This window comes from Amblyraja radiata, chromosome 30, assembly GCF_010909765.2.
Source record: "Amblyraja radiata isolate CabotCenter1 chromosome 30, sAmbRad1.1.pri, whole genome shotgun sequence".
NCBI lineage: Eukaryota > Metazoa > Chordata > Chondrichthyes > Rajiformes > Rajidae > Amblyraja > Amblyraja radiata.
The window spans coordinates 25,939,562-25,953,948 of NC_045985.1; the positions used below are offsets into that span (position 1 = coordinate 25,939,562).

General features: G+C 49.1%; 1 protein-coding gene across 1 annotated transcript in view; it reads left to right on the forward strand.

Annotated features, from left to right (window-relative positions):
* The first annotated feature begins 5,190 nt into the window (after positions 1–5,190).
* LOC116990202 (complement C4-like) overlaps positions 5,191–14,387 on the forward strand; it is a 134,878-nt gene continuing 125,681 nt past the window's right edge. The window contains exons 1-3 of the mRNA XM_033047749.1: positions 5,191–5,457; positions 6,282–6,474; positions 8,351–8,532. Coding sequence (XP_032903640.1) covers positions 8,523–8,532 — 10 coding nt within the window. The 5' untranslated portion in view covers positions 5,191–5,457; positions 6,282–6,474; positions 8,351–8,522. The remainder of the gene's footprint in view (positions 5,458–6,281; positions 6,475–8,350; positions 8,533–14,387) is intronic.

Consider the following 14,387-nt stretch of genomic DNA (forward strand, 5'->3'; position numbering starts at 1 on the left):
GTACAGGCACATCAGCGCCTCTACTTCCTGAGAAGATTACAGAGAGTCGGTATGTTAAGGAGAACTCTCTCGAACTTCTACAGTTGCACAGTAGAGAGCATGCTGACTGGCTGCATCGTGCCTTGTTTGGCAACTTGAGCGTCCAGGAGCGGAAAGAATGCAGAAAGATGTGACCACTGCCCAGTCCATCATCGGCTCTGACCTCCCCACCATCGAAGGGATCTATCGAAGTCGCTGCCACAAAAAGGCTGCCAACATCATCAAAGACCCACACCATCCTGGCCACACACTCATCTCTCTGTTGCCATCAGGAAGAAGGTACAGGAGCCTGAAATCTGTAACGTCCAGGTTCAGGAACAGCTGCTTCCCCACAGCCATCAGGCTATTAAACTCGACATCAAACAGACTGAACAATCAGTCTATTATTACTATTGCACATTAACTGTTTATTTATTGTGTGTATATATATATATATGGTCAGTGGTCTATTGACACTCTTAACTTTTATCTTCCGTTATGTATAATGTTTACATATTCTGTTGTGCTGCAGCAACTCAGCCGGTCAGGCAGCATCTCTGGAGAACATGGGTAGGTGACGTTTCAGGTCGAGACCCTTCCTCAGACAGCTACATGCATAGGTGACACTTCTGGTTGACCCGAAACATCGCCTGTCCATGTTCTCCAGAGATGCTGCCTGACCCGCTGAGTTACTCCAGCACTTTGTTTCCTCTTGTGTAAAGCAGCATCTGCGGTTCCTTGTTCCCACAGCAAGAGGAGGTGGTTGAGGCAGGTACCATCACAACAAGTACAAGATGGATCGGACAGGTTTAGAGGGGTATGGGCTAAAAGTGGGCAGTTTGGACTAGCGTAAATGAGACATCTATGTCGACATGAACAAGTTGGGCCGAAGGGTCGGTTTAGGTGCTGTAAACCGACCAGCAATCACCCTTTCACACTAGTTCTATCCCAAGTTATTTCACTTTCTCATCCACTCCCTACGCACTAGGGGGCATTTTTACAGAGGGCCGAATAACCTACAAACCTTTGGAGAGTGGGAGGAAACCAAAGATCCCGGAGAAACCCCACGCAGGTCACGGGGAGAACGCAAAAACTTCGTACCGACAGCACCCAAAGTCAGGATCACACCCGGGTCACTGGCACCGTGAGGCAGCAACTCTACCGCTTTAGACTTGAGAGACACCATGGAAGTAGGGCCCTTCGGCCCATCGAATACGTGCCAACCAGCAATCCCCCGCACACTAGCACTATCCTACACCAACTCTACCGCTGTGTCACCGTGCCGCCCTAATTGGCCTGTCCCACTTATGTGATTTTTTCCGGCGACTGTCGGCGACTATCATAAGCGACAGCCAAAGTGGGACTGGGGCATAAGTCTGAAGAAGCGACTTGAACCAAAACATCACCCATTCCTTCTCCAGAGATGCTGCCTGTCCCGCTGAGTTACTCCAGCATTTTGTGTCTATCTAAATAGTTTTTCCTTGTGGCCAGGTCTCTGATGCAAAGACAGGTTGATAAGTTCAACCTCAATCTAACCTCCCTTCCATTCATGGACATAAAAAGCTGGAGTAACTCAGCGGGACTGGCAGCATCTCTAGAGAGAAGGAATGGGTGATGTTTCAGGTCGAGAACCTTCCTTCCATTGACTCCATCTAAAGAACATCTATAGAAGTTGGGAGGTCATGTTGCAGTCATATAAGACATTGGTGAGACCGCATTTATAATATAGTGTTCAGTCCTGGGCACTGAGTTATAGGAAATATATTGTCAAGCTCTAGTTAATATCACGGTTGAATATAGTAACTCTACTGTACATTTTACACTTTCACAAACTGCTGATATAGTTTGCATGTTTGAATATAGGAGAATGTATGTCTGAATTTAAAAATGTGTTCAGAGAAGATTTACGAGGATGTTGCCAGGACTATTGGGTGTGAGCTACAGGGAGAGGTTGAGCAGGCTGGGTCTCTATTCCTTGGAGCGCAGGAGGATGAGGGGTGATCTTACAGAGGTGTACAAGATCCCGAGAGGATTAGATCAGATAGATGCACAGAGTGTCTTGCCCAGAGTAAGGGAATTGAGGACCAGAGGACATAGGTTCAAAGTGAAGGGGGAAAGATTTGATAGGAATCTGAGGGGTAACCTTTTCACACAAAGGGTGGTGGGTGTATGGAACAAGCTGCCAGAGGAGGTAGTTGAGGCTGGAACTATCCCAATGAGTGGTAACCTTTTCACACAAAGAGTGGTGCATTTATAATATTGTGTTCAGTTCTGGGCACCATATTATGCGAAAGATATTGTCAAGCTTGAAAGGATTCAGAAAATATTTATGTGGATGTTGCGTGTGTGAGCTACAGGGAGAGGTTGAGTAGGCTGGGTTTTCAATGGACTGCTCTGTCATCTTGCTGCATCAGCCCCAACCTCAGGAATGGATTGTTTAAGAAGGAACTGCAGATGCTGGAAAAGTTAGAGGTAGACAAAAATGCCGGAGAAACTCAGCGGGTGAGGCAGCATCTAGGAGCTCTAGGATTGGTGCCCTGTGTGGGTGCGATGTTGAACTTGGCATCGGTGAGAGAAGTTGCTGAACTTTACCCCCTCTGCTTGTGACACATGTTGCAAAACTAACGATGTTGCATTGCTCTTGGGAAAGCTTTGGCCGAATGATTGGAGCATTGTGAGTGATGTTATTATCTGTTATCTGGAAAAACAACACAGATGTCTGTAAGAAGGAAAAAGGTTCCTAATGTTGGGCGAGTCCAGAACCAGGGGCCGCAGACTAAGAATAAGGGGAGGCCATTTAAAACTGAGATGAGAAAAACTTTTTCACCCAGAGAGTTGTGAATCTGTGAAATTCTCTGCCACAGAGGGTAATTCACTGGATGATTTTAAAACAGAGTTAGATAGAGCTCTCGGGGCTAGCGGAATCAAGGGGTATGGGGAGAAGGCAGGCATGGGTGACTGACTGTGGATGATCAGCCATGATCACAATGAATGGCGGTGCAGGCTCGAAAGTGGCCTCCTCCTGCACCTATTTTCTATGTTTCTAGAACAGTAGATGCTGGCTTAAACCGAAGATAGACACAAAATGCTGGAGTAACTCAGCAGGACAGGCAGCATCTCTGGAAAGAAGGAATGGGTGACGTTTCGGGTCGAGACCCTTCTTCAGACTGGTCAGGTATAAGGAAACGAGAGATGTCGACAATGATGTGGAGAGATAAAGAACAATGAATGAAAGATATGCAAAAAAGTAACGTTGATAAAGGAATCAGGCCATTGTTAGCTGTTTGCTGGGTGAGAACGAGAAGCTGGTGTGACATGGGTGGAGGAGGGATAGAGAGAGAGGGAATGCCGGGACTACCTGAAATGAGAGAAATCAATATTCATACCACTGCGGTGTAAGCTGCCCAAGCGAAATATGAGATGCTGTTCCTCCAATTAGCGCTGGACCTCACTCTGACAGTGGAGGAGGCCCAGGACAGAAAGGTCAGTGTGGGAATGGGAGGGAGAATTAAAGTGTCCAGCAACCAGGAGATCAGGTAGGTTCAGGTGGGCTGAGCGAAGGTGTTCCGCGAAACGATCGCCCAGTCTACGTTTGGTCTCGCTGAAGGATAAGAGTCCACATCTTGAACAGCGGATACAGTAGATGAGGTTGGAGGAGGTGCAAGTGAACCTCTGCCTGGACAGAGTCAAGGGAGGAGGTATAGGAACAGGTGTTGTATCCTCTGTGGTTCCATGGGGAAGGTACCTGGGGAGGGGGTGGTTTGGGTGGGAAGGGATGAGTTGACCAGGGAGTTTTCTTCATACCGCTGGGGTGCCAGCTGCCAAAGCGAAATATGAGGTAAACATTTACCGATTATGAGAAAAAACATTTTATTGGCTTTAACCCACCCTGAGGTCAAATCCCAGAGAGCAGATTCCCGCAAGCACTTGGCCAATCCTAATTTAATTTAAATAAAAACACAAATGGACTGAACCTTATCGACGCAGGACAAGGTCGACTGATGTTAATAGTTAGCAAATTGCTTACGGTGGTAACAAACTATGTTTATTTGGCAAGACTTGTGGCCAGCTCTTCCCATCTCCTGCGGTTGCTGGGGAAGGTACCCGGGGAGGGGATGGTTTGGGTGGGAAGGGATGAGATAACCAGGGAGTTGCGGAGGGAACGGTCTCTGCGGAAGGCGGAAAGGGGTGGAGATGGGAAGATGTGGCCAGTGGTGTGATCCCGTTGGAGGTGGAGGAAATTTCAGAGCATATCTGTCTCTTTGTGCGTGATGTTATTCTCTATTATCATTCTCAGTTATATTATCTGCTTCAACTATGTCCAGGTCTGAGTAATGTAATTTAGGCAGTTTCCATCAAATCATAATTCCCTGACTAAGCTGTTTAAGGAACTCAGATGAGGGCTAGTCCACACGTACACTTGTTTGTTCGACAGTATATAAACCCGTCCTGTCTGTATTCTTGACGAACTGTCTCCCAGGGCAGTTTCTCCGTGATATCACATAATAATCTCACTCTCCAGGCCCTTCGGCCCACCTAGTCCGTGCCGACCAGCGATTCCCACACACCAACACTATCCTACATACGCACCAGGGACAGTTTATGTTTACACCAAGCCAATTGACCTGCAAACCTGCACGTCTTTGGCGTGTGGGAGGAAACCGGAGATGTTGGAGAAAACCCGCGTGGGTCACGGGGAGAACGTACAGACTACGTACAGATAGCACCCGTGGTCGGGCTCGAACCCGGGACTCTGGCACTGTGAGGCAGCAACTCTACCGCTGGGTCACCGTGTCGGATGATCATTGTTGGGATAAAACCACTCCTGAACCTGGTGGTCATGGTTTTCAGACTGCTCGGTGGGGGGAAGGCAGGAGAATGGGGTTGAGAGGGAGAGATACGATTGAATGGCAGAGTATACTTGATGGGCTGAATGGCCTAAATCTGCACATAGAACTTGTGAACATGAAATGAGAGGGTGGTGAGGGTCTCTGGTGATGCTGGCTGCCTTTTTAAGGCAGCGACTCCTGCAGATCCCTTCGATGTTGGAGAGGTCAGTATCTGATGGATCTTCGATGGTGGAGAGGTTAGTACTTGAGATGGATCTTCGATGGTGGGGATGTCAGTACCTGTGCCCACCACTCTGTGGAGATACATTTGATGGTGGGGAGGTCAGTACCCATGAAGGACGGAGTAAACACCACGTCTACAGAAGCATCCACTGTCAATTAGTAACAGTAAGTCAATATCGGTGAGGGTGAGCTGCTAAAAGCCGCGGAAAGGCACTCTGAAAGTGCAGTTGGGTGGTGAGATCGACCCCCCTTCCCCTCGTCCTCCCCTCTCACACAGACCGAGGGGACCTCTCCTCCCAGCCATGGACAGTGTGGCCATCCTCGTTTGGTTCTGCGCCGTCGTGCCGGTCATGGGGGAGACCACATCGTAAGTAGACGGTTTCTCACCCACCGCTGGGCAGCGCGTTATGTGAAGGGAAGGGGGGAGCAGAGGCATGGCACACAGGCCAGGCACACACACACACACACACACGCACACGCACACACACAGACACACACGCACACACACAGACACGCACGTGCACACACGCACGCACACACATGCATGCGCACTCACACACACACACACACACGGCGGGCTGGGGGAGTAGCGGGGTGTGCTGGAGAGAGAGGAAGTGCGTGTGTGAACGTATATTTGTGTGCTTCAATGTGTGTACTTGAATGTCTACGTGTGTGTGACTGAGTGTGACTATATGCATGAGTGTGAGTGAGTGTGTATGTGACTGCATGTTTGAGTGGGTGTGTCACTGAGTGTGTGACTGTGTTTGTGTGTGTGTGTTTGATTGTTTGCCGCATACAACACATACACACGCACACACACACGTACGCACACGCAGACGCACAGATACACTCAGGCATACACACGCCCATGCACACACACACACACATAAACACATACATACACACTCCCACACACACACACAGATACACACACACACACACACAAATACACACATGCGCGCGCACACACACACAGACACACACAAACACACGCGCACACACTCAAACACACACACAGACACACACACAAATACACACACACACACACAGTCCCACACACGCACACACACACACACACACACACACACACACACACACACACACACACACACACACACACAGCCCCACACACATACATTCACAGAAGTGTAGGGTGTCACGGTTAATTGTTTTGGCTTCTCCTGTTCCCAGATACCTCATCACTGCACCAAGCATCGTTCATGTTGATGTGCCAGAGAGTGTAACCATTCAGCTCCACGGAGTCGCCAAGATGCACAACGTCAAGGTCTATTTGTTTGATGAAATAACAGGACAAAAAGTATCCGAAGACGTGGATTTTTCTCTAACGAGAAATAATGAATACCGAGAGATTAAAGACATTGTTGTGAGTACACGCCTGCAGTTTTTTCCCAGCTGTTATCAGGCAACTGAACCATCCCATCACACAGAACCACACAGAGTCTGAGCTACAGGGAGAGGTTGAGCACGCTGGGACTCTATTCCATGGAGCGCAGGAGGATGAGGGGAGATTTTATAGAGGTGTATAAAATCATGAGAGGAATAGATTGGGTAGATGCACAGTCTCTTGCCCAGAGTAGGTGAATCGAGGACCAGAGGACACATGTTTAAGGTGAAGAGGAAAAGATTTAATAGGAATCTGAGGGGTGACTTTTTCACACGAAGGGTGGTGGGTGTATGGAACAAGCTGCCAGACGAGGTAGTTGAGGCTGGGACTATCCCAACGTTTAAGAAACAGTTAGACAGATGCATGGATAGGACAGGATTTTGTGGGATATGGACCAAACGCAGGCAGGTGGAACTAGTATAGCGGGGACATGTTCGTCGGTGAGGGCAAGTTGTGCCGAAGGGCCTGTTTCCACACTGTATCATTCTGTGACTCTGTTTCCACACTATCACTCTGACTCAATGACTCTACAACTTGCAAACTCCGTGCAGTCAGCATCCAGTATTAGTCGGGATCAAACCCGGGTATCTGGCACTGTGAGGCAGCAACTCTACCCGCTGCGCAACCGTGCTTCCCTAAATGATACAGTGTACGGCATCTTGGTGGCACTGTGACACAGCAGTAGAGTTGCTGCCTCACAGCGCCACTGACCCAGGTTCCATCCTGACTACAGGTGTTGAGGTTGCACCTTCCCTCGTGACCTGCGTGGGTTTTCTCTGGGTGCTCCGGTTCTCTCCTACACTCCAAAAATGCACAGGTTTGCAGGTTAATTGGCTTGGTATGAATGTAATTTGTCCCCAGTGTGAGTCAGATGGTGTTAGTGTGCGGGGATCGCTGGTCGGCGCGGACTCGGTGGGCCAAAGGGCCTGATTCTCGGGAGATGCTCTTGGAGGGGAGGATGCTCCTCAAACTGCGGAGCATCCTGGACAATAACAGCTCACCCCCTCCAAGACGCACTGGTCAACCTGAGGAGCACCTCCAGCAACAGACTGTTTTATGACTGTTGGCAGATCAATTTCCCTCCTGGGATAAATAAAGTTCTATGGTATCGTGTTGTATGGTTTCCGCTGTCTCTTCAAACTAAGCTAAACTACACATTTTAAGTCGGAAATAAGATTAAATATTTGAAAGATCGAGGAGATGTCTGTTGTGGCGCAGGATGGGAGTGCAGTCTGGGGCAGATGAGCCATAGGTTAATATGTTTATCAGTGATAAAGCAGAATTAGGCCATTCGGCCCATCCGGTCTACTCTGCCATTCAATCATGGCTGATCTATCTCTCCCTCCTAACCCCATTCTCCTGCCCTCGCCCCATAACCCTTGACAACCCATGATCATGTTGAATGGTGGAACAGGCTTGAGGAGCCGAGTGGCCTTCTCCTGCTGTTCTTCCGATCTTAGAGGCACAGTACAGCACGGGAACAGGCCCTTCGGCCCATCTGTGAGAGGGTTAGGGGAAGGAGTGTCATCGAGTCATAGAGTGATACTGCGTGGAAACAGGCCCTTCGGCCCATCTGTGAGAGGATTAGGGGTGGAGTGTCATAAAGTGATACAGTGTGGAAACAGGCCCTTCAGCCCATCTGTGAGAGGGTTAGGGGGAGGAGTGTCATAGAGTAAATAGAGTGATACAGTGTGGAAACAGGCCCTTCGGCCCATCTTGCCTGTACCGTCCAACATGTCCCCGCTTCACTTGTTACTCCAGCATTACTCCAGCATTTAGTGTCTAATTGTCAATTTAACCCAGCGTCTGCAGTTCCTTCCTGAACTAAACTAAACATGGCTTGTACACCACACAGGCACTCTCCACCCATGTGAAGCAGTTGAACATGTGGCATCGCAAGACAGCGTATCTCTCGTTAGCGGCAGAGTGCGCCGACCTCTTCAGCGGGAGGAGGGTGATTAACGTCCTGCTATCTTCCAGGAAGGGCTACATATTTATCCAGACCGACAAGCCGATATACACCACCGATGAAGCAAGGTGAGTGGGGCAGCAATGCATGCCTCTTCTTACGGTTTGCATTGGGCTAGGGCGACGTGGTGATGGGAGAGAAAGTAGGCCATTCACTGTGTGACCATGACTCATAGGTCATGAAGGAAAGGGGCAGCTTTAGGCCATTCGGCCCATCAAATCTACTCTGCCATTCAATCGTGACTGATCTATTTCCCCCTCCTAACCCCATTCTCCTGCCTCTCCCCGTAACCCCTGACACCCGTACTAACATAGCATCTATCTATCTCTGCCTTAAAAATATCCACTGACTTGGCCTCCACGGCCTTATGTGGCAAAGAATTCCACAGATTCACTATCCTCTGGCTAACGAGATTCCTCCTCATCTTCCTAAAGGAACTTCCTTTAATTCTGAGGCTGTGCCCTCAGCACGGCGGGTAGGGCTGCTGTTTAGTGGTTCAATCACTTTAGACTTCACTATAGACTTTAGAGATGCAGCGTGGAAACAATCTTGTAAATGCTGTAGCAGGCAACAAAAAAGCTTCTCACTCATCCCGCCTGCCCATATCCCTCCAAACTTGCCCTATCCATGTACCTGACTAAATGTTTATTAGACGTATGATAGTACGTACCTGCCCCAACTACCTCCTCTGGCAGCTCGTTCCATGCACCCACCACCTTTGTGTGAAAAAGCTGCCCCTCGGGTTCCTGTTGAATCTTCCCCCTCTCACCTATGTCCTCGATTCACCTATCCATCCATATTTCCTCACAGACCACTCCCTCCGTAATCCCTGGTCAATTCGTCCCTTCCCACCAAACCACCCCCTCCCCTGGTACTTTCCCTTGCAACCGGGAGCGCAGCGTAGGTTTACAAGGTTAATTCCTGGGATGGCGGGACTGTCATATGCTGAGAGAATGGAGCAGCTGGGCTTGTATACTCTGGAGTTTAGAAGGATGAGAGGGTCTCTCATTGAAACATATAAGTTTGTTAAGGGCTTAGGACACGCTAGAGGCAGGAAACATGTTCCCGATGTTGGGGGAGTCCAGAACCAGGTGCCACAGTTTAAGAATAAGGAGTAAGCCATTTAGAACGGTGACGAGGAAACACTTTTTCTCACAGAGAGTGGTGAGTCTGTGGAATTATCTGCCTCAGAGAGCGGTGGAGGCAGATTCTGTGGATGCTTTCAAGAAAGAGCTAGATAGAGCTCTTAAAAATAGTGGAGTCAGGGGATATGGGGAGAAGGCAGGAACGGGGTACTGATTGGGGATGATCAGCCATGATCACATTGAATGGCGGTGCTGGCTCGAAGGGCCAATTGGCCTACTCCTGCACCTATTGTCTATAACCGCAGGAAATACTACACTTGTCACTTTACCTCCCCCCTCGACTCCATCCAAGGACCCAAGCAGTCTTTCCAGGTGCGGCAGAGGTTCACCTGCATCTCCTCCAACCTCATCTATTGCATCCACTGCTCTGGGTGATAACTGCCCTACATCGGTGAGACCAAGCGCAACTTCGCCCAACACCTCCGCTCAGTTCGCATAAACCAACCTGATCTCCCGGTGGCTCAGCACTTCAACTCCCCCTCCCATTCCAAATCCGACCTTTCTGTCCTGGGCCTCCTCCATGGTCCAGGGTGTCCCACCGCAAATTGGAGGAGCAGCACCTCATATTTTGCTTGGGTAGTTTACACCCCAGCGGTATGAACATTGGCCTCCAATTTCAGGTAGTCCCTGCTTTCTCCTTCCTTCCCCTCCCGGTCCCAGCTCTCCCACAAGCCTACTGTCCCCGCCTCTACCTTTATTTTTCCCGTCCCCCCCCCCTCACCCCCACATCAGTCTGAAGAAAGGTCTCGACCCAAAACTTCACCTATTCCTTCGCTCCATAGATGCTGCCTCACCCGCTGAGTTTCTCCAGCATTTTTGTCTACCCTGTCCCTCCAGTTTGGCATCTAACTTATCTATTCTCTTCATGATTTTATACACCTCTATAAGATTGCTCATCATCCTCCAAGGAATAATCCTAGCCTGCTCAACCTCTCCCTGTTTAGTTTAGACTAGACTAAGAGGGACCCGTTGGGTCCCAGCTTCACACGGGAGGGCTGGTCCCCCAATGCAATATTCCACCTCTGCACTAATTCCAATATTGCTGGCCCGTGGGAGGGGGGGGGGAGGCTTTCTGGAGCGCTAGTATGTGTGTTGTGGGTCAAATGGACTAGTTTCCAGAGGGCTAGTATGGACATTGTAGGCTGAATGGATTCTTGGGCTGGCAGCTCAGTCACTCAAGCTGGGCACATCAGTCACTCTGGCCGGGCAGCTCAGTCACTCAGTCTGTTGTGTGCTGAAGGGACTGGTTTCCAGAGGGATAGTATGGACATTGTGGACTGAATGGATTTTTGGACTTGCAGTTCATTGAGTCATGGCAGGTGGGCTGGCTGTTCACTAAGTCATGGGTGGTGGGCTGGCACTTCAGTCACTTACAGCTGGTGGGCTGGAATTTCACTTACTCATGGCTGGTGGGCTGGCAGCCCAGTCACTCATGGCTGGTGGTGGCAGTTCACTCAGTCAACCATCCTCCCTTCACCCCCCAGTCTGCTCCATGCCATTCCCCTCCCCCACACGCATTCAGTCCATCTCCCCTCAATCTCCCCCATGCACTCTTAGTGGCTCTCCGACAGCACAACCATTCCTGCCTATTAGGTTACCATTGTGATGAAGAGCACGCAGGCATGGCAAGTGGAAAAAGGATTTATTAAAGTTTAATATGTGAATGACTTAAAATAACAACAATTTAAATGTTAAAGATGAGATTTATTAAGTACTTTTTTGTTGTGGCTCTTGTGGTGTTCTGCTGCTCACTGCCTTTTGATAACACTTTGCTTTTGATATAAAAAAAAGACAATTTTAATATAGAGAGATTAAGCGGTCAAATTTTAACAAAGAAAATCTGAGAATTTACCTCAAACGTCACCATGGAGTGCGGGCCACAAGTCCAACCTCACAAGCACTCCTAGCAGAGTGCAGGCTGTAAGTCCAACCTCACAACACTCCAAGGAGCGTGCGGGCCGCAAGTCCAACCTCACAAGCACACCAAGCAGAGTGCAGGCAGCAAGTTCAACCTCACAGCACTCCAAGCCAATTTCACAGCATTTCAAGCAGAGTGCATGTACACACACACACACAAAGACACTCACACACATGCAGCCAGACACATACACACAAAAACACTCACAGAAATACACACAAACACAAAGACACACACACAATCACAAACACGTACACACACTCACACAGACACACACACACACACACACACAGATATTCAGACACTCACGCAGACACACACTCACAGACACACAGACAGACACTCATACACAGAGACACAGTCAAACACTCACACACTTTCACAGACACTCACACATACACACACTCAAACAGACACTCACGCATACACACAGACAGACGACACGCACACACACACATTTTAGAAGCAATAGAGACACTTTTTGCAAGCATTTTAGAACCAATAGTCACTTTTTGCAACCATTTTCGAACCAATAGACACTTTTTGCAACCATTTAAGAACCAATAGAGACATTTTTTGCAAGCATTTTAGAACCAATAAAGACACTTTTTGCAAGCTTTTTTAGAACCAATAGACACTCTTTGCAAGCATTTTAGAACAAATAGAGACACATTTTGCAACCATTTTAGAACCAATAGAGACACTTTTTGCAACCATTTTAGAACCAATAGAGACACTTTTTGCAACCATTTTAGAACCAAAAAAGATTTTTTGCAACCATTTTAGAACCAATAGACACTCTTTGCAAGCATTTTAGAACCAATAGAGACACTTTTTGCAAGCTTTTTTAGAACCAATAGACACTCTTTGCAAGCTTTATAGAACCAATAGAGACACTTTTTGCAACCATTTTAGAACCAATAGAGACACTTTTTGCAACCATTTTAGAACCAAAAAAGATTTTTTGCAACCATTTTAGAACCAAAAAATACACATTTTGCAAGCATTTTAGAACCAATAGACACACTTTGCAAGCATTTTAGAGCCAATAGACACTCTTTGCAAGCATTTTAGAACCAATAGACACTCTTTGCAAGCATTTTAGAACCAATAGAGACACTTTTTTGCAAGCATTTTAGAACCAATAGATTTTTGCAAGCATTATAGAACCAAAAGAGACACATTTTGCAAGCATTTTAGAATGAATAGAGACACTTTTTTGCAAGCATTTTAGAACCAATAGACACTCTTTGCAAGCTTTTTAGAACTAACTAGACCAAGTGCATACCCGTTGGGTCTGTTTCCCCAATGGCGTTTGCGGGGGGGGGGGGGGCTGCGGCATCACACTCACATTATCCACCCCCCAAACACACAGGTGGGGGGGGGGGGGGGGGGGAAGAGGGGGGGGGGGGGGGAGGAGGAGGAGGAAACGGGACAGATTTGGGAGGAGGGAGGGAGGGGGAGAGGGGTGGGGGGAGAGAGGGGAAAGAGTGGGGAGGGAGAGTGGAGGGGGAAGGGGGGAGAGAAGTGGAACAGTGGAGAGGGAGGAGTAGAGGGGTAGGGGAAGGGGGCGGGGGGAGAGAGGGAAGGGTGGGCTAGAGAGGGAAGGGGGGTTGGGGAAAGAGGGATGGGAGAGGGAGAGGGGTGAGGAGAGAAGGGGGAGAGAAGTGGAAGAATGGGAGAGAGGGGTAGCGGGAGTGGTGGAAAAGGGACAGAGGGGTAGGGCGAAGGGGGCGGGGGGAGAGAGGGAAGGGGTGGGGTAGAGAGGGAAGGGGGGTGGTGGAGAGAGGGATGGGAGAGGGAGAGGGGTGAGGAGAGGGGGAGGAGAGAAGGGGGAGAGAGGTGGAAGAGTGGGGAGGGAGGGAGGGTTAGAGGGATAGCGGGAGTGGTGGAAGAGGGATGGGGGAGTGGTGGAAGAGGGACAGAGGGGTAGGGGAAGGGGTGGGGGAGAGGGGAAGGGAGGGGAAGAGAGAGGGGGGGGGGAGGGAGAGGGGTGGGGTAAGGGGAGAGAACTGGAAGTGGGGAGGGAGGGGGAGGGGGAGCGGTGGAAGAAGGACAGAGGGGTAGGGGGAAGGGGGTGGGGTAGAGAGGGAAGGGGGGTGGGGTAGAGAGGGATGGGTGGGAGAGGGAGAGGGGTGATGAGAGGGAAACGTAGAAACATAGAAATTAAGTGCAGGAGTAGGCCATTCGGCCCTTCGAGCCTGCACCACCATTCAATATGATCATGGCTGATCATCCAACTCAGTATCCTGTACCTGCCTTCTCTCCATACCCCCGACCCCTTTAGTCACAAGGGCCAAATCTAACTCCCTCTTAAATATAGCCAATGAACTGGCCTCAACTACCTACTGTGGCAGAGAATTCCAGAGATTCACCACTCTGTGTGAAAAATGTTTTCCTCATCTCTGTCCTAAAGGATTTCCCCCTTATCTTTAAACTGTGACCCCATGTTCTGGACTTCCCCAACATCTGGAACAATCTTCCTGCATCTAGCCTGTCCAACCCCTTAAGAATTTTGTACGTTTCTATAAGATCCCCCCTCAATCTTCTAAATTCTACTGTGTACAAGCCGAGTCTATCCAGTTTTTCTTCATATGAAAGTCCTGACATCCCAGGAATCAGTCTGGTGAACCTTCTCTGTACTCCCTCTATGGCAAGAATGTCTTTGAGCATTGGGCATTGTGACATCACACGATGGAACGTTCACCAGGTGCTGGGGCTCCTGCAAAGGCATATGTAAATGATTCCATTCCGATTGGACATATGTGAACATTGGGCATTGTGACATCACACAATGGAACGTTCACCATGGGCTGGGGCTGGGGCTGGGGCTTCTTCTATGGGTGAGAAGCCAGTTTTG